The following is a 21,441-nucleotide window of genomic DNA, read 5'->3' on the forward strand; positions in this document are numbered from 1 at the left end:
TAATTTTATCCCATACAGATTACGATCAATCTGCAGATTGCAGAGAATACAAAGACACATGGTAAGTTCGAGTCTTAAGTAGGAATCAATATTCATATTAATTTTTTTCAGCCAGTTAAGAAGGTAGACACACTAAATCAAATGTATTATCCTTTTAATTTATATTTTCATCCTTTTGGTCTGGTGTTTCATATGTAATGCTTGAAATAATTAATTTTAATAATTAATTTGAAATAATAATGTTTTCATTTGAACTTATGCTTAAATTATACTACCGAATTCTGCTACTAATTTATAGTGTTCTTTGTCTGCTTTGATTACATCATTAATTTGATCTTTACCACACATCTCTGCCATATGTACATCAAGCTACTACTACATATATTGTAAAATCGTTGGTGTAATTTGGTGTAAAGTTGCTTTGCAACGATATGTATCATGAAAAGCGCTATACAAGTAAATTTGAATTGAATTTGAATTAAGTGTTTGAAATGATTAAAATTGTGCATTTACTAAAAAAAATGAAAAGAATATGTGTAAACCTTGACTTGTGATGTACATATTGTAGTGTTTTTGATTCTAAATGTTTCTCCCATCAAATATTGTTTTATTACTGTCTCATTTCAGATGTCTAGTAAAACTGGGTCTGAAGTTCTGTTTGAGAAAGTTGGAAACGCTGGAGTCATTACCCTAAACAGACCCAAAGCTCTCAATGCTCTGAATCTCACCATGATCAGACACATCTACCCCCAGCTCAAGGTTAGCGGAGACTGGAAACCTTTTCTCACGACATCAGCCCTGTATTATTGTTGATCACCCAGTTCAACTTCATATGACAATCTCTGATTGTTAACCTACTTTAATGGTTGTGTTTTTGTAGAAATGGGACAAAGACTCAGAAACAGATCTGGTGATCATTAAAGGAGCAGGAGAGAAGGCATTCTGTGCTGGTGGGGATATCAGAGGTAATTATGTAAGATAATCACACAATTTGGTTTTTCTTTACTCTTAAATAGATCTATGCAGTCAGACAGATCTGGCATTCACAACGAAATGCAACAAATATTTCCCAGCTGTCACAGAAGCTGGAAAGGCAGGCGATTCCCTGGCTCAAGACTTCTTCCGTGAGGAATATATTCTTAACAACGCTATTGGTATGTTTTCAGACTCCTGTTGCCATTTTTGAGGTTTGATGAAGAGATCGATTCATTGATTTTAACTCTTTTTAGGTACATATCAGAAACCATATGTGGCTCTAATTGATGGAATTACAATGGGAGGAGTAAGTATTTATCCATAATTGTCATCTTGCTGCACAAGTTCACCAGCAGATGGTGCTGTCTGTCCTAATTTAGCAGAATATGGCATTAAAGCAACCTGAGAGCCAGCGGCAATGTGGGCCAGCTTGTCTTGTGTTTACAAAATATAAAAATAAATGAAGGACGAAGCGTCCTGCTTTATATAAAACGATAAATATAACCCTTCTGTTCTTTTTACCATTGTGTCTCTATGAATTTGTTCAAAAACATTAGGACTCACATTGCCACTGGCTTCATGCATAATGCACTAGGTGTTCTCATTTATAAATAAATGCATGAAAATACTCAGACATAATGACCCATGAGCTATTATTATATGTATTCCTAGTGCAATTTTCAATATCTTGCAGTCATGTTTGACCATATGAGCTGCAAGCAAGTTGTGACGCACTATGAGTCATAAACCTCTCTTTTAATCCTCTTAATTTCTGTCCTGCACTGTGTATTTAAGCCAGTAGGTGTCAGCAATGAGCTGATCTTGCACATAGTCTATGGGTTTCTTATGAATCAGTTCTCAAGTGTCCTCCCATTGGTAGGCTATGGATTTGTGTTTAAGTAACACTTGTATTTATATTCATGTTGCACATTACATGTAGGCCTAAAAGGCATTGATTTAATAATTACACTTGTAATTAGAAATGCATCACAAATTATCTGGATTCGAAAAGGTATATTCAAAATGTAGATTTATGTATATTCAGGCCATCCAAGATGTTTCTTCATTGGAACAGATTTGTAGAAATTTAGCATTACATTGCTTGCCCACCAATGGCGTGAATGGGTGCCGTCAGAATGAAAGTCCAAACAGCTGATAAAAATATTGCAGTAATGCACAAGTACTGTAAGCAACACAACTCCAGTCCATCAGTTAACATCCTGTGAGGTGAAAACCTGCATGAATGTAAACAAATCCATCATTAAGCTGTTTTAACTTTAAACCGTCGCTTCTGGCCAAAACACTAGCCCATAATTCATACTATTGCTGTGTCCAGCAGGAAAGTCATAATTGTTTAGAACTGTTTCCTTTTGTAAACTCTGCTGGATCTGTGCATATTTCTAATTCAGACAAGATGATTTTTTTCACTGGAAGAAGCAATATTATGAATAGAGGACTCGTCTTTTAGCTGGAAACAATGGTTTGAAGTAAAAACAAAAAAATCGTATCGATAGATTTGTTTATTACAAATGCACATCTTTTCATTTCATAGAATATTAATTAATGGACTGGAGTGTTGTGGATTACTTGTGGATTATTGTTGTTCTTATCAGCTGTTTGGACTCTCATTCTGACGGCACCCATTCACTGCAGAGGATCCACTGGTGAGCAAATAATGTAATGCTAAATTTCTCCAAATCTGTTCTAATGATTAAACAAACTCTACATTTTCAGCAAATTTTCATTTTTGGGTGAACTATTCTTTTAAGCAAGATGTGTATTCATAAGCAGCATATTCAGTAGATGTTCATTAGTATTGTAAAACTTTCACTATAACATTAATCTGTACTAACTTTAGTGCTGTAAATATATTTTAAACACTCTTTTACCAGCACAACTGAGCAGTTGAAATATTACTGTCTTCATGGTTTCATGGGGTTCTGGCAGTAGGAGAGCAATGTCACAGCTGTGGAATCTGTCAGCTCCTGGTGTTTAATTGATCAGGGATTCTGTCAAGGATAAGGTACAGGCGGTATGACCTCAGTGCCGTGCATCCTTTGGTCTGAGCCGTTTGATGCATAGCTGCTGCGTGATATGTTTCAGCTGAGGACTCTGATCTGTTATTTAAGAATGGAATGACCATACACGTTCACTGAGCACGTGCTGACCTCAGATGTCTCTAAGGTTTAGAAATGGATTTTTCCATTCACTCAGATATTTGAGAAAAAGAAATGGGCAGTTGCTGCAGAATAACAGATAATGTTATTACAGCGCTTGCAAGGCAGCACGACATTATTTGACAACTATTTTTTGTTTTCTTCTTCCTCCTCATCTTTTTTTCTGCAGTAAAGAGATAGTTTACTCAAAAAATAATTTTATTATCTTGTAAAGGGTAATTCCATGCAAATGTCAACCTGGCTGTTGAGATTTTGAAGTCCAATAAAGTGCATCCATCCATCATGAAAAGTGCTCCACACAGCTCTGGGGATTTAATAAAGGCCTTCTGAAGGGAATCAATACGTTTGTGTAATAAAAATATCCATATTTAAACCTTAATAAGCCATAATCTCTATCTTAACTGCCGTATGAGCGTTCATGAGAGAGTGGCGTTCCTGCGGATGACGTAAGACTCAGGCGTAGCTTCTGCTAACTGTTGTATGCATGCTCACATAGGCATAGCGTAAGCTATGAACATAGCAATGAACATAGAAGCACAGTAGAGAGAGAGCAAAACAAAGCACTGGTCATGAATTAGACGTTGTGATGAGTCGGCTGCCTCCCCCCTATTTATCATCATTATCCCATCTCTTAATCAACGCCCTTCACCAGGCTCCCGACGGGAGTGGGCGTGCGAAAGAGGAGGGGCGCCGAAAGCAGCCAGGTCTGGCGGCGTGTGATGAGGCACACCTGACGTGAATGAAATCTCATCAACGCCGCTGTTAAAAGTCGAGCGTGCCTCTCTTGGGAGACCGATCTCTACCCCGTGCATTCCTCGTAGGTCCAGGAAGGGAGTGTTGAGGGGAACGAGCGCCGCCGAAGCAACGAGCTGTTAGACCCGTGGTCTGGACGAGTAAAGCACACGTTAGACGGGTGACAGGCGAGGATGCTGGGTCATTGAATCCCCCGAGTAGTGCCGTGAGCAAAGCAGGACGTAGCCACGGACCTAAGAGGGGAACACGTGCAGCCACCAGTCTCCGCCCCTTACCTGGACCATTCCTTCCCGAACACTGCCCCACTTCTTAATGGAGCTCCTCAGCACAACGAGGACACCAGAACCCCTGTTTATTTTGGACACTTTATTTCCCCTTTTTGGACACTTTTTTTGTTTATTTTACATTTAATAAAAGCCTCTCCGAGGCCTGACGTCACGCCCACTGTGTCTATCATTTGCTCCTCCCACCACAACTTACAAAATGTGGATTTGTAAAGAATAATCTCAGAGTATTTCAGTATTAGCCAAGAGGAGACTGGTTTTCCTTTGCTGTGAACAAAACTTTGTTCTCACGAGAATAGTACATTCTCACCGTGACTCACGCTACGCCTACGTCCTACATCATCCGCAGGAACGCCACTCCCTTGTGAACGCTCATATGGCAGTTAGCGGAAGCTAGAGATAATGGGCCCTATTTTAGTGATCTAAGCGCATAGTCTAAAGCACATTTGGGGCGTGTCTGAATCCACTTTTGCTATTTTAAGGATGGGAATCAGGTGATACATTTCATTTATCACCTGAAGAGAGAGAGTCGAGCTGATTGACAAGAGGAAAGAGGTGAGAAAGACAAGACCTTGACAGAAGAGTTTTAAAACGAAATGCAAAAGCACCTGTTTAAAAAAATATATATATTTTATATGCCGCTAATTTAAAAGTGAAAGTAAAATGCGCACAACGCTTTTACAAGCTACTTAAAACCGTAGGAATGTGTAGAAAAAAAGGGAAATCTGAAACAAACTAAAAACAAACAGTTGCTAGACGCTGAATTACTGCTATAATTTGAAAGTGAAAGTAAAAGGCGAACTATACTTAGAGAACATATTGCTGTATTGTTTTACCTTTGATTTTTTTTTTCTCTTAAATTTTCTTTAGTTGGTCTTAAAAATGTCTTTAAAAAGTCTTAAATTTATCCTCATAAAACCTGTAGAAACCCTGTATTTAAACAACGTGGTGCAGGACATGAAAATGATAACTGCATCGGGCTGAAACTAGCAAAAATCAATTGCGTCACACCTGGCGCCTCATTGCGCCCCAATGGCTTATTAAGGTTTAAACATGGATATTTTCTGACACAAACGCATTTATTCGCTTCAGAAGACCTTTATTAATCCCCTGGAGCTGTGTGAAGAACTTTTTATGATGGATGGATGTACTTTATTGGACTTTAAAATCTCAACACCCACTCCATCACAAAGCTTGGAAGAGCCAGTACATTTTTCAGTAGAACTCTGATTGTATTCGTCTGAAAAAAGAAAGTCATATACACCTAGAATGGCTTGAGGGTGAGTGAATTAGTTTTTTTCTTTTTTCTTTTTTTTTTTTTTTTAAGAAATTGATACTTTGATTCAGCAAGGACCCATTAAAAATGATTAAAAAAAAACATTACAGTAAAGATCTAGTCTAGTTTTAACATACTGAAGTGTCTGAGTTTCTCTCATGCTTAGTCTGAAGCAGCTTTCCAGAAGCTATATTTAGAGATGTAAGGAAGACATAATAATACTGTAAGTGATAGTATTATCCAATAAATCACCATGAACATCAGAATGATTTTCTCCAGTGGTTCAGCTGAATCTCTGTTTATGGAACACATTTAGTAATGGAAGAAATATGCAATCACTCATGAGAGGCGTAACATCATATCTCACACCTGCAGTGTATCAGTCGGTGGCTCGGTGTGATCTATGAGCATCTCTTTGATCCCTCACACAGGGCTGTCAGAGGGTGGCTGCGCCGCACCTTTAATACCTTCCTGACCGTTGCTCCTTATCAGCTATTCCTGGTTTTTCTGCATATTTCCAGCATTTGTAAGAATGTTCTCTGTTTGCTTTGATTATGTAGTCACCATTTGTGGACCATCACTGTAATGATGCTCTTTTGGACCTTATTGCTTGTGTGTCTGTGTTTAGTCTTTTGGGACAGTGTTAATTTACAGTCACAGCATGCAAATCTACTTTGGACCTTGTAACGAATATGGGCAGCAGGATGTGATGCCATACTCTTGGGCATCTGTTGTGAATAATTTATAAATTATAAATGACAAATACTAATAAATTCAGTGTTACAGATTTTGGAAAAGCAGTAAGAAGTAGGCCAGATCAACTACAGAATTAAATAAAATCCTTAAACACACACACAAAAGATCTTTCATATGACCTCTGCTTAGTTAATTTCGACCATCTAATTTATGTAATGAAATCACGCCTTTAGTGCTTCAGTAGCTTGATGCTCACCATATGGTAAATCATAATTAAGCAGAGCCACAGGACAGATGCAGTAATACAGAGAACCAGAAAAAGAAGGACATCTGTTATATAAAAAGACAGCCTGAATGCTTCTAGCTACACAGAACTGGTGCAATTCATAATGCCACTTTGTTTTATCTATAGCGGACAAGAGTATGAGTTGTCTTCTACTTATGTACACTACCAATCAAATGTTTTTTGAACAGTAAGATTTATTAATGTTTTTAAAGAAGTCTCTTCTGCTCACCAAGCCTGCATTTATATTAGCCAAAGTACAGCAAAAATAGTCAAATTTTGAAATATTGTTTATATTTTCTATTTAAAATAGCCATTTTTATTTGAATCTTTTAAAATGTAAGTTATTCCTGTGATCAAAGCTAAATTTATCATCATTACTACAGTCTTCAGTGTCACATGATCCTTCAGAAATCATTCTAATATGCTGAATTGTAATAATAACATATTATTATTATTATTATTATTATTATTATTATTATTATCAATATTTGAAACAGTTGAGGTGAGTGGGGGGGTATTAATGATAGAAATGCATACTTTTATTTAGCAAGGATGTTATAAATTCATCAAAAGTGATGATAAATACATTTATAATGTTACAAAAGGTTTTTTACAAAAGAAAATTCTACTCAGCTGTTTTCAACATAATAATAATAAATGTTTTTTGAGCAGCAAATCAGAATATTAGAATGATTTCTGAAGGATCATGTGACTGGAGTAATGATGCTAAAATTCAGCATCGAAATCACAGGAATAAATTGCATTTTAGAATATGTTCAAATAGAAAGCAGTTATTTTAAATAGTAACGATATATTTTAATTTTACTGTTTTTGCTGTCATTTAGATTAAATTAATGCAGTCTTAGTGAGCAGAAGAGACTTTAAAAAACATTCAATTCATGAGACTTTTTACTGATAGTGTATGATTTTAACTTTATTGGGCATTAAATTTATGTTGCCATTCAAAAGTTTGGGGTTGCAGTAAAATGTTCATATTTTGAGATATTATTACTGTTTACAGATGCTGCTTTCTATGTGAATATATTGTAAAATGTAATTTATTCCTTTGATCAAAATCATTACTCCAGTCTTCAGTGTCACATGATCCTTCAGAAATCATTCTAATATGCTGATTGGCTGTTCAAGAAATTCTTATTATCCTTTTTTTGACAAATTGTGCTGCTTATTATTTTTGTGGAAATTGTAATACATTTATTTTCATAATTTCTTGATGTGACCTTTATTTCTATAGTACAAAAAGGATTGTGTTAAAGCAGCTTTACTGAGATACAGGAAAATAAAGGAATAGAAGGTTCAAAAGAACAGCATTTATGTAAAACAGAAATATTTATAAATGTCTTTACTGTCACTTCTGATCAACTTATCGCATCGTTGTTGAATAAAAGTTTTACATTTTTAAAACCTTTGAACAGTGGTGTATGAACTTTTGAACTAGATGTTTAAAAAAATCCTACCTGTGGCTGCGTATGTTTAAGCTTGACTTTTTTTCTTTTAAGTTAACAGGAACTTCTTAGAAATTTCCACCTCTGGAATTTTTTTAATTCAGTGGTTTGCCAAGAACCTGATAAAGCTGTTTGCTTTTGTTGAGATATCTGTGATGAAACGTTCCAGAGTGCTTTCATATTAGAAAAGCACCAGATTAAAGGTGGCCTTTAAACATTTTTGGCTGAATTTATGTTCCATGTTAGTCTCCTAAAGAGGAGATGCTTGTGTTTTTGATAGGTACTGTTTTCCATCCCGGAGCTGATTCTTAAATTTAGAAGCTGGCTACATTATCCGTGAATTTTCTGTTTGATTCCAGCCAAACATTTCGGGGAATGGATGAGTTTCCACCACTTCTAGGTGAATGATTTGATGCCTCCAGATCCATGTGCTTCTTATTTGACTCAGAATACTAAAGTTGCCACATGTAAATGCTGTTACTAAACTATTCAGACAGTTTATTCCTACTGCTGCTTCAGCTCTGACTCTGTGATAGTTTGGATGGTTGTTCTCACTTCATTGTAATCACTCTAATGAGTTGTCATGTTGGGTACACGTGCTGCTCTGATCACAACATGCGTCTCAAATCCCCTAAGAGAAGATGATTATTGTCTTTAAATGAGCAGCCCGTTGAGAACGCAGCCTCTAGTTGGTTTTGTAATAACTGATTTTATGATGTGTATTTTGTTTAACTAGATGAGTCCATGTCAGTCATGCTCTGTGATCTGATGAGTCACATCAGCCAAATATATTGAAGTGATTAAGACGATGCTGCTGTATTATACTCGTGTGTGGATCTTTTTTTATGACAGAATCAGGTCGGGTTTTGCGGTGGCGACAATGAATAAGTTGGATGCTTTTGGCAATGTTATTTTTTTCATCTTCAGACGTTTTTTCACATTTTTTCAAAGATAATTTATCTAAAGATCAAGGTGGCTTAACAGTTGATCGTTTCAAAAGTTTGGGGTCATTAATTTTTTGGGAAAAAAATGAATACTTTTATTCAGGAAGGGGGGTGCATTAAATTGATCAAAAATCACAGTAAAGACATTTTTTATTTTATTAAAAAGATTTCTGTTTTAAATAAATGCTGTTCTTTTGAACTTTCCATTCATCAAAGGATCCAGAAATCAAGGTTTCCACAAAAATATTAAGCAGCAACATTGTTTTCAACTGATAATAATAAGAAATGTTTCTTGAGCACCAAATCAGCCTATTAGTTTGATTTCTGTATGGTATTTGGCAAATATAGTTAATTTCAGAATTAATCGGTCTGTCATTAGTGGTAAAAGACCTGAAAAGCATTTAGCTGTGTCTGTAACGCATCATGAGTATCAGCCGTCTGTTAGGGTTGCTGTGTTGTTGTTTTGCCATGTGCACCATTTGTTTCTAATCCTACACGGTTTGTGAACAAGCTGTGGAGTTTCAGAGCACATATAAAAATACTGTGTGCCGTACATCAGTGACTGTTTGTTATTCCATTCCTGCGTCTGCTGCTTAGGCGATGCTGTCGTGATTTAGGGTCTCGACCACAACTAAATCATCAAACGTGGTGTTGGTGCTTCACTATGGCAACAGTGTTTAAAGAGAGGCTTAAGTTCTGACACTGTGCATATGGTTCACAACAATCCAAATTAACCTTGTCCGCTGGTTTCCACTGCACTTTTTTTTTTTTTTTTACATAGTAGGAGAATTTTAGTAATCTTCACATAGAACATGACAATTTATAGTAAACATAGGCTTAAAACATCACAGTTTCCACTATATATATAAAAGGTTTAGTTGACTCCGAAATTAAAATTTCCTGATAATTTACTCACCCCCATGTCATCCAAGAAGTTCATGTCTTTCTTTCTGCAGTCGAAAAGAAATTAAGGTTTTTGAGGGAAACATTCCAGAATTTTTATCCATATAGTGGACTTAATAGTCGATCGACGGGTTGAAGGTCCAAATTGCAGTTTCAATGCAGCTTCAGAAGGGCTCTACAGATACAGTAACTACAGTATGAGCATGTCAGGGAAAAACAGCAAGTAGACTGCATTAGTGTTTTAATCATTTATTGATAAACTAGTGCTTTCTTTGTTTTTGGCTTAAGAGATTACCACTTAAGAGAATCGGTCACGCTGACTCGTCATCTCCGCAGAAGTGATGCGCCTGTATGCATGTTTTAATATGGATTACATAATCTGAGAATATTTGTTTTCTATTTGAATTTAAAAGTAGACATTTCACTCTCTTATAGATAAGACAAGTATACACAAAGTTTTGAAGTGACGTGCTCAAGTTCACAGAGACCGAGACGGCAGAAAGCGCATCCCGTTGCTTCCATTATTTGACAAAAGCGCAATGTTTTGTTGTTATTGTGAGTGCACACAAATAAACGTAGAGTCTTTACAGATTTGAAAGATGTATTACTTATATCTGTATGACCAAAAATGAGTATTTTAAGAGCAAGTGACCACTGGCACCTCCATCAGTCATGCAGTGAGTGTGCTACTATTGAGCTTCCACACTCCACACAGATATTTCAGTAGTGCACATTTTTCTAGGTTAACATTAGATTAACATTAGAACATTAGCAGCCATGTAAAATTTCTACTACATACATCTTTCAGATAAAAAGCCATATTTGAGGTCATTGATTGATGAGCGTAGGGCCCTATTATTTCCATGATGCGGAAAACGCGTACAGAATCGCGGAATCAAGTCATAAAAACTTAATTTACTGAATAACACAGAATGTCACAGAATTTGTCAAAGTTTGAATAAATTAATCAAAAGTAGGTCATTACACTTAAATCAAACCGCAATATGGACTAGTACCTGTAAATGTTACGCCTCCAAAAATACCATTTAAATAAGAATCCTGCTTGTTCTGCGTGTCTCTGTTTTAATGAATGTGGCAGGCCAGTGGTTATTTACTATACACACTGAAGCGCGCGTGATGCTCGCGGTGATTTTAGCGTCTGTCACTAAATTAGGACATAAAATACATGAACAATATCTGCTGAGAGTCATTTCATGAGCATTTGACCGCTCCATTTTAGGAAAACTAGTGTTATATCATATACACAGAAATGTAAAGGTAGACACGGCAATCCATCAAAATAAAAGTCCAGGTTAACTTGGAAAAAATTGTGCCAGATATATACTACTACTACTACTACTACTACTACTACTACTGCTAAAATGAAACAAACATTATTTTTAGGATATAATCACACAACATTTCTTCCATGTTTTAATTTTAATAGTAAATTCCTCTTTGTTTGCCAATAAAAAAGTTTAAAGCTTAATTTTCAATAATTAAAAGACAAATGAAATTAATATTTTATGCCTATTTGATAACCAGAACATTTTAAATACACAACACAGAATTTCTGAGGGTAAAAAAACCTTTCATAAGGCTATTTTAATAATATAAGTATGCATTCAAATAGTTAGACATGCTAAAACACAGAATTTGATAAGGATAAAACATATGGTGAGAAAAAATAAAACATTTCATAGGGCCCTAAACATGTCATTTTTGTTAAACCTTTATTACATTGATGTGAAATTGTATAATTTTTATGACCGTAATTAATTAGACATGCTCTTTGATTTAATAAAATTTAATTTAACCATTAAAAAGTAGTTGAGAAAAATCGAAATGGGAAAAAACTGAATGCATTTGGATGTCCTATCCGATGTACTATATTACCACATCGTCCAGCCGTTAACAATCTGTCCATCATGAACTATGTAACTTCGCCACTTCCTGTGGAATTTTTTTTTTTTTTTAGCGACTAGGCGACCAAAAATATTTTGGTTGACCAAGCCTAACTAATGGTTAGTCGACTATTAGGGGACAGCTCTACATACATACAGATTTAAAACATGAGGATGAATAAAGAATTTTAATTTTTGGGTGAACTGTTCCTGTAGTGTCTCACAGAGGATGGGTGTGGACACTTGAATCCTCATTCTACGGCTCTCTCCATCTGGTCTGTGAGCACTGTACCCAATTATTGATCTGTACTGTTGTTTCTCTCTCTCTCTACAGGGTGTGGGTCTTTCAGTTCATGGACGGTTTCGTGTGGCCACTGAGAAGACACTGTTTGCCATGCCAGAGACGGGCATTGGTAAGAGGCAGCCTGTGTTTCTCTCTCTCCCTGTGGGCTGTAACTGGGTTATAATCTGAGTTTTCATTAATAATGCAAAATGGCTTTGGTTTCGCAGAAATCAATAGTACTTTATCCAAAAATATGGATGTGAAAAGTGTATGTAAAGCATACCATTTGGCAAAAAAGAAACTGTAGTTGAATAGATCACCCAAAATGAAAATTTACTCACCCTCAGAACATCAAAGTTTATTTTTTCATCCAAACAGATTTAGAGAGATTTAGCTTTACAACAATTGCTCACCAATGGATCTTCTGTAGCGAATGGGTGCTACAGAGGATTTTACTTTTTTGCTACAGGTTTTTACTATGGTCTACTTATAATTAGAGTAAGGCTGTGTGTTTTTTTCCTAAAATAATATGCAAATATTACTTTGCATCTTGACTGATATGTCCAAACTTTCAACACATGATCAGCCAAAGTACAAGCAGCGTGAGATGACACAACACACATTTTTGTAGCTAAAAAAAAAAAAAAGAAAAACTCTGTGTGATCTGTTTTCTTCTCAAATTGTTGCCTGGCCCAAAGACCTTTCCAAGCAATCTTTCACAGCAGATTGTTCAGGTCAGTTTTATGTGGAAACAATATTGAGAGATGGTTCAGACTGAAGCACCTGTCTGATGCTTGTGGGTTCTGAATGAGCGGCATGCTAAAACGCTCCACAGGCAGCGTGAATCTCCCTTTTGCTCATGGAAGGAATTCTGGCGATGTGGACGGCATCCGATCAATCCGCCGTTGATATGTGGGAAGTGGGTGGGTCTTGTTCCAACCGTGGAGCCAAAAGATGATTCTTGGACTGCAGTATGTAGATTTAATTTCCTAACCTCTCATCTGGTCTGGGTGGACAGCTCAGTTCATAGTCACATTAATTGTGTTAGAAAAAAAAAAATTCAATAAAAGTACAAGCATAAATTGCCAAAAAGGTTGTAAATAGAAAAAAAAATTCAAAAAGTGTTTTTTCAGCACCACAAATCACCTTCAGATCATTGTTACTGGATTGCAACTTGCTTTGGTAATGTGTTGTCTAAATCATTTTCAGAATTTTTTTTAAGAATAGCTTACATCACCATTAACACTACCGAATGTTTGGGATCCTTAACATTTATGCTCACCAAGGCTGCATTTATACTACCAGTCAAAAATTTTGGAACAGTAAGATTTTTAATGTTTTTTTAAAGAAGTCTTTTCTGCTCACCAAGCCTGCATTTATTTGATCAAAAGTACAGCAAAAACAATAAAAAAAGTAAATATTTTTTACTTTTTAAAATAACTGTTTTCTATTTGAATAGATTTAGAAATGTAATTTGTTCCTGTAATTTCAAAACTGAATTGTTAGCATCATTACTCCAGTCACATGATCCTTCAGAAATCATTCTAATATTCTGATTTGCTGCTCAAAATTTTTTATTATTATTATTATTATGTTGAAAACAACTGAGTATAATTTTTTCAGGTTTCTTTGATGAATACAGCATTTATTTGAATTAGAAATATTTTGTAACATTATAAATGTCTTTTATCATCACTTTTAATCAATTTAAAGCATCCTTGCTAAATAAAGGTATTCATTTCTATAACTTCTTTTCCAAAAAAAAAAAAATAAATAAAATAAAATTACACTGACGCCAAGCTTTTGAATAGTATAGTGTATAATGTTACAAAAGCTTTTTATTTCAGACAAATGCTGAACTTTGGATCTTTCTATTCATCAAATATTCCTGAAAAATTGTACTCAATTGTTTTAAATACTGATAATAATAATAATAATAATAATAATAAATGTTTTTTGAACACCAAATCAGCGTATTATAGTGATTATTGAAGGATCATGCTGAAAATGTAACTTTGATCATAGAAATAAATTACATTTTAAAAAGGTTTTCAAATAGTAAACAGCTGTTTTAAATAGTAAAAATATTTCAGAATGTTACTGTTTTTGCTGTACTTTGGATCAAATAAATGCAGGCTTGGTGAGCAGAAGAGACTTCTTTAAAAAAACATTTAAAATCTTACTGTTCAAAAACAGTAGTGTATTTGATCAAAAATACAGAAAAAGAGTAATATTGTGAAATATTATTACAATTTAAAGTAATGGTTTCGTGTTTTAATATCATTTAAAAAGTAATTTATTCCTGTGGTAGAAAGCTGAATTTTCAGCAGCCATTACTTTAGTTTCCAATGTCAATGATCATTAAGAAACCATTGTAATATGTTGATTAGCTGCTTAAGAAACACTTAAATTTATCGATGTTGGAAACAATACTGAAAATAATTTTTTTGTGTGTGAAAACAGTGGTACATCTTTTCCATGATTTTTTTGACGAATAGAAAGTTCAAAAGAACTGAAATAAACATTTTTTTACTTACATTTTTGACCAATTTAATGCATATTAATGTAGAATTCATGTATTGATTTTTTTTTTTTTAAAAAAGGAAAATAAATCTTCCTATTTCCAAACTTTTGAACTATATTATAATAATATTAATTATAATTTTAAATTCTGTCTTCACTTAATCACCCAGAAAACATATGGTTAGACATGAAGGTGAGAAAATGAAGGCAAAATGTTCATTTTTGGGTCCAAAGTGAATGTTTCCACATCCGTCTTTCATAACCATCCTCTCAGAATATATCCATGTGTGCTGCATCTCGGTTTTTATTGCACATGCTTTAGATTTTTCGTGCTCCTTTTCATTCCACGTTCTAATCACACCCTGTGAATGGTATGTCTGGAGCCTCGATGCGGTATAAATCAGATTGTCTGTGATGAATACTTTGCCCTTGTCCCTATCACATGCTCCTACACATGTAGGCAGAAGTTGCCTCGGCTATTGTAATTCATTCTGGACTCTTAATGAGAGAGCTTTACAGCATTTCCTCCTGAGTTGTACAGCGTCCTTCACTCTTGCAGGCCTTGGGCGAAGGCTCCCTACGGAACTGTTAGAGTGGCAGGAAGTAGTGCTAATCACGGTCTGTGACACATCTGTTGAGCGTCTGTGCACGTGCGCATGTGTGTGTGTGTGTATGTGTATTTGATTGAGTGAATGCACAGTGTCTGTGTGCCATCACCCGCTAATTCCATTAAGAGCCTGTGTTTTTCAGCCCTAGCTGAATGAATAATCCTCTTTAGGTTTGCACTTGTCTTAATGGTTTATTCTGTGGTAGGGTGGCCAGATTCATTTGTCTAATAGCCAGCTACTTCCTTATACTTCTTCTTGCTTGGCTTGACGTGAGGTGGTTAAACAAGTACTACAGTACATCATCATGTGCACATGGAATATACGTGGAACTTCAATTCAGCTATTGATTTTTTTGGGGGGAAAAAAAATGACCCATTACATTTTTTTTAATCATATTATTTAATCTGCATAAATAATTGTTTTTATTTTGAACAGGTTTATTAAACAGGCTTCAATACTGACATCCCACCACATTAACTAATGTAATTGTTAGAATGGCTACAGATCAGCAATCTCCACATAAAACTAATCGGGCAGACCAAACCATAAGTCGTAGAAACTTGAAAACTGGAGGGATGGTAGTACTCAGACCATCTACAACGTCACCAAGGCTCGGCCCAATTGGCCTGACGGGGATGCTATAGCACTCAAAAGTACAAAATCGCTCATAACTCCTAAATCACTCCTAAACCGCTCGCTGCAGGCTCGAGTGTATATTCCAGGCAAGTCGTTGGAATCCTTGGCTCACGCTAAGCACGGCGAAGTTTTTGGGTATTTTGCAATTAGAACTAGTCCTAGGTTTTTCACCCAACTGGAACCAAAGCAGTGCTGGAAGATTCTCTGGAGAGTGAATATCAATAATTAGCAAAAAAAGAAGGTAAACTTTCGACATGCCATCGCAAAGGGATGCCAGAATGTTAGAAAGGGGCATGGCTGCCTTTACTAAACTGGCTATAACTTTTGAACAGAATGAAACTCACAACGCATATGTAAAATTAAATCTGAGATTACTTGGTGATCACCACTTGGTGGCGCAATAAGAGGGAAAAAAACATAAAAACGGCCGTAACTACGAAACCTGTTGTCCTATTGACATGAAAATCGTTACACACGGATTTGGTCTCTAAAAACCACCTATTCGCCAAGGTTAAAGGTGGTCGATAGGAACGAAACTCAAACCTTAAAGGTCTATGAGAAATTTGAAATAAATCGTCCACTGGGAGGTGCAAATATCGCATTTTTCAAGGGCATAAATGATTGTATAGTGCATGTTTTCACACATACGCATGATATTCGTATCATACGATAGACTTCCTCATTCCAAACAACTTTGCCTCTAGAACCACTGCTGTAAATTAACAGACCACAGTTGGCGCTATAACAGTCGTAAACGTTAAAAAACATCACATTTCTATGATACATAAATGCTTTTTTAACCATTGTTTTAGGTGGTTACAGGCTTGCCTAATTATAAGTAATGTCTTTTTTCATACGTCCTTAAATGCTCGAACCCTGGTAATTGCTGCTTGCAGCTATATTGTGTTTTGTTTGATTTTAATTTTAGTTTTAATAATTTTGTGTTTTTGTAATTTTTTGGTTTTTGTTTTATTTTAATTAGTTTTAAAAGTTTAAGTCGGCACCGATAGCCTTGTGGTTACTGTGCCGACATGTAGCACAACTATGCTTGCGGCGACCTGAGTTCGATTCCCGATTTAGTTCTTTAGTAATTCTTTTAGTGCTATTTAAGATAATGAAAGTAAGAAATGTTACCTCAGCAATACATTTTTAATAAACTTAACCATACATTTTATTTTATTTTGGTTATGTTGTTTCAAGTACCGAAAAATGTTTTTATGGTTTTAGTTTTACTTAACAGTAATAACCCTGGATTCTAGGATGGGGTTAAAAAAAATGTGATTTACTTTTGATATGAAACAAAGTCTCAGATTTCATTCTGAGATTAGATTCTGTTCATTTTATTACAATATTCAAACAATAAATGCTGTTTTGGCACTGTTTAATGTGGAGTGACAGATCGCTGTAGCGCCACAGTGGCACATGAACAGATCATCTTCTCCAATTACAGCATGAAATAAATATGAATAAACATCCGAACGTACCCTGTCTCATGTAATTGTTCAATTATTGTTTCAACCGCAGAAAGACATTAATATAACAATGTCACAATGTCACATTTACCTAAGACAAAACATAGGCCTATTTGGGGACTATAAACTTGATAGTCAGCTAGAAAAATTAACTCTAGAGAGGAGCATTTTGCACGTAACATGTTAATTATATTTTTTACTGTTCTTTAGTATTTATGTTTGAATAAATCAGTCAAAACAAATTGGAGTAGAAATATTATTATGTAATTGTTACTTATAAAAACTTAATTGAGTGTAATTTAAGTGTTTGTATACAAATCAGTTAATTTTAACATTTAATATTATACTAATGTAGTACCAACTGACTTATGTATATTTTACAGCATTAGTTGAGAGATTTTTCCATGAGAAAATTTGGCACGTACTGTACCTGATGTATTTCCAGAATAATCGATACTGAATTGAAAGGGAAATTGAATTTAATCATTACATTTGTGTCAAAACCCACAGCCATAGTGGACTCGGTGGCATAATAAATGTTTCAGTGTAAATCTGCATAAATAATGATTGTTTTAAACAGGTTTTTAAACATGTTTGTTCATTTGGCATTGATTGAAAAAACACCCCAACTCAGACCATTGGTTAAGCTACTGTTGCTATGTGAAGTCTCTCAAACAAACAATGCTTTAATAGTGTTTACATTTTTCTGGGAAAGAAGTGGTGCTGGGACTCTTGTGCAGTTTTAAACTGTTTTTTTTTTTTGTCATGTACACTTTAAATGCTCCAGGCTGAGTGGGATTCCAGAAGGAAAGCACCACTAACAGCATGGTACCAGTAGCCTTGAGCCATTTGTGCTGAGCTGTGGCATTCGCCCATGGTGGCACCTTCTCTGACTATGCGCCAGCCATCTGTGCGCCGAAAATGCAACCCACCCCCCCATCCCTGCAACCTGGTTCCCCCCTTCACCCCTTCTGCTGATGGATTATTTGCTATTTGAGTCTTAAAACTATGCCGGCCACGAGACAAAGCGATTGAATTAGTGAACGGCAAGTGTAATCTCCATTTATGATATTACATTTGCCTCCTGGAATCAGGTCAGGGGACCTAATCTGGTCCCGCCTTATTCTAAATTGTACCTCATGCTGAGTGCGTGTAAGGGAAGTGATGTTATTTTTCTCAGCCCTTGCTACTAAAAAAAGCACATCAGGTTAATAAGATTGTAGCGCCACACAATGCCATTTCATAACTATATACTGGAGACTGAACAATGCATTTGATAACTGTTTATGCTAGGGTTTTACAAACTAGGGGCCAAGGACTCGCTTGCAGGTGCCTGGAAATAAATAGTTTGTAGAAAATGTTAATATTACAAGAATTTAACTATTGACTTCATTTATAATTTGAGTTATTACTCTATCATGATTATTTTAATATTTTTTTATGTTTCTCGGGTTTATACTTCTAACATAACTCCAGTGATGGTTAGAAAATGGTCTGTATACAGTATGAAAATATACAGCTCCCTTTATACATTAGGAAGGGGGTCTTTTGAGATCATAATTTTTGTCAGGACATTGGCATAAAAAATTTTAAATGCCCCTGCTTTATGTAACAATGAAATAGCTCATATAATCAAGGTCTTTTGTTTATTCAAGTATTTCACCAATTGTAATCACTTGAGCGATTATAATAATTCCCTACAAAATAGCTGATTTTTACTCCTGTGGCCAAAAAAAAAATCTTTTTTTCTTGTGTAAAGACAATTGAAAGTCATGTCTCATTGGTGGCTTCAACAGTGAATAAATCTTATTAAGAGACGCAAGAACCGATCGTTATGGATTGAAATACATTGCCAAACTGTTTGTTTAGTGACCTTGAGTTCTTAAGTATTTTTCTGCATTCATTTTCTCAATAATGATTTTAAAAAAATCTTTAATAAAGAAGCCTTGAACCAAACCACCCAGCTCTGAATTACGGTACATTCAGTGTTTGAAAATATGAAAAGTACAGACTTTACTACAAGTAAATCAATTATTCATCCCATGAAGCATTGCAGTCAGTTAATTAATGTAATGTATAACATTTGTGTTGGGTTTTTTTTTTTTTTTTTTTCAGTGTGTCCAGATTTTTACTTCATCTCATGGTCTAAATGGCTTTTGTGTTTTGTTTCTATAGGTCTGTTCCCTGATGTTGGTGGTGGCTACTTCCTGCCTAGACTTCAAGGCAAACTGGGCCTCTTTCTCGCCCTGACCGGGTTCCGCCTGAAAGGGAGAGATGTTCAGAGGGTCGGGGTGGCTACTCATTTTGTGCAGTCTGACAAGGTAATGTACATATGTGACCCTGGACCACAAAACCATAAGTCATAAGTAGCACAGGTATATTTGTAGCAATAGCCAACAATACATTGTATGGGTCAAAATTCCAAAAATCATTTGGATATTAAGTAAAGATCATGTTCCATGAAGATATTTTGGAAATTTCCTACCGTAAATATATAAAAACTTAATTTTTGATTAGTAATATGCATTGCTAAGAACTTAATTTGGATAACTTTAAAGGCGATTTCCTCTATTTTGATTTTTTTGCACCGTCAGATTCTAGATTTTCAAATACTTGTATCTCGGCCAAATATTGTCCTATCCTAACAAACCATACATCGAACTTATTTATTCAGCTTTCATATAATGATTTATAAAGTGTAAAAAATAAATAAATAATAAAAAGCTGTTTTAACAGCTCTTGGTTAAAACAGTGCTAAGAAGAAGCTATTATGATGAAATTTTAAGACAGTTTCAAAGAGATGGAACCCAAATTCAAGGTAATGAAGACTGGGAGGGAGCTGTGCTGGTGCTGGCCTCCTGGGATTTTGGGCTGCAGTTTTTGCATTTGATGCTGAAATGAGAGAAGTTTCTGAAAGGAGAGGACTTAGTCAGCGTTTCTCAGGCTTGCCAGCGAGCTTTTGGCAGCAGGGGGCTACCGAGCCCTGACACTACGCCCAGTTCATGTGCCAGAGGTGAAAATGAGGACCAGGGCTTGGCACTGTTGGAGAGAGGGACATGCAAGCCTACGCATGCACACACACACACATCCTCTGGCCAAGGACAGACCACCAGCAGGATCTGGCATACATGCTACACACAGAAGTGACTTGTGATAAAAATAAAAGGGCTCTGAGGACAGGGCGTTAGTTTGTACCGCAGAAGTAGTTGTGAGCTAATTCAGTTTGTTTTAAGAGCAATGTACAACAACCCTGACAATTATATATTGAGTCAGCCTGTATTATCATTCATTATCACCACAAGCAGCACAGGGTCAGGGCTGGAAAGCAGTAGAAATTAAAGGCATAGTTCACTCAAAAATGAAAATCCTGTAATTAATTACCCTCCCTCATGTCATTCCAAACCCGTAAGACCTTTTTTCATCTTCGGAACACAAATTAAGATATTTTTGATGAAATCCAACAGATTTGACAAAATTTTCTTCTCACGCTTTCTGAAGAAATTATTGATTAAAGTGGTTATTTTTTGTTTTCTTTGTGCACAAGTATTCTTGTAGCGTCATAAAATCACAGTTGAACTACAATGTCACATGGACTATTTTAGCAATGTCCTTACTACCTTTCTGGGCCTTGAGTGTTGTAGTTGCATTGCTGTCTATGCAGGGTCAGAAAGCTGTTGGATTTCATCAAAAATATCTTTAAAAGGTCTTACTGGTTTAAAATTACATGGGAGTCAATACTTAATGACAGGATTTTCATTTTTGGGTGAACTATCCCTTTTAGAGGAAATAAAAATAATGGAAAAACATGGGATTTCTATAGTGAATATATATTTTCTAGGTCAGAATCTGCAAAATGTTAATTATTTTACCAAAATAAGAGGGATCATATAAAACGCATGTTATTTTTTTTTTTTTAGAACTGACCTAAATAAGATATTTCTCATAAAAGATGTTTACATATAGTCCACAAGAGAAAATAATAGTTGAATTTATAAAAATGACCCCTTTTAAAATTCTTAATACTGTGTTGTTACCTGAATGATCCACAGTTGTTTTTTTGTTTGTTTGTTTGTTTTTTAGCAATATTTGTTCATGAGTCCCTTGTTTGTCCTGAACAATTAAACTTCAGAAAAATTCTTCAGGTTCCAGAAATTCTTTGGTTTTTCAGCATTTTTGTTCAACATTTGAAACCTTTTCTAACAAAGGCTGTATGATTTTTAGATCCGCCTTTTCACACTAAGGACAACTGAGGGACTCA

General features: G+C 35.4%; 1 protein-coding gene across 1 annotated transcript in view; it reads left to right on the plus strand.

The window, feature by feature from the left end:
• The window catches only part of hibch (3-hydroxyisobutyryl-CoA hydrolase), a 36,353-nt gene that overhangs the window by 1,739 nt on the left and 13,173 nt on the right, over positions 1-21,441 (plus strand). The window contains exons 2-8 of the mRNA XM_051118770.1: positions 19-61; positions 628-759; positions 881-965; positions 1,074-1,154; positions 1,230-1,282; positions 11,996-12,074; positions 19,359-19,504. Coding sequence (XP_050974727.1) covers positions 19-61; positions 628-759; positions 881-965; positions 1,074-1,154; positions 1,230-1,282; positions 11,996-12,074; positions 19,359-19,504 — 619 coding nt within the window. The remainder of the gene's footprint in view (positions 1-18; positions 62-627; positions 760-880; positions 966-1,073; positions 1,155-1,229; positions 1,283-11,995; positions 12,075-19,358; positions 19,505-21,441) is intronic.

The sequence above is a fragment of the Labeo rohita genome, chromosome 9 (assembly GCF_022985175.1).
Source record: "Labeo rohita strain BAU-BD-2019 chromosome 9, IGBB_LRoh.1.0, whole genome shotgun sequence".
Taxonomy (NCBI): domain Eukaryota; kingdom Metazoa; phylum Chordata; class Actinopteri; order Cypriniformes; family Cyprinidae; genus Labeo; species Labeo rohita.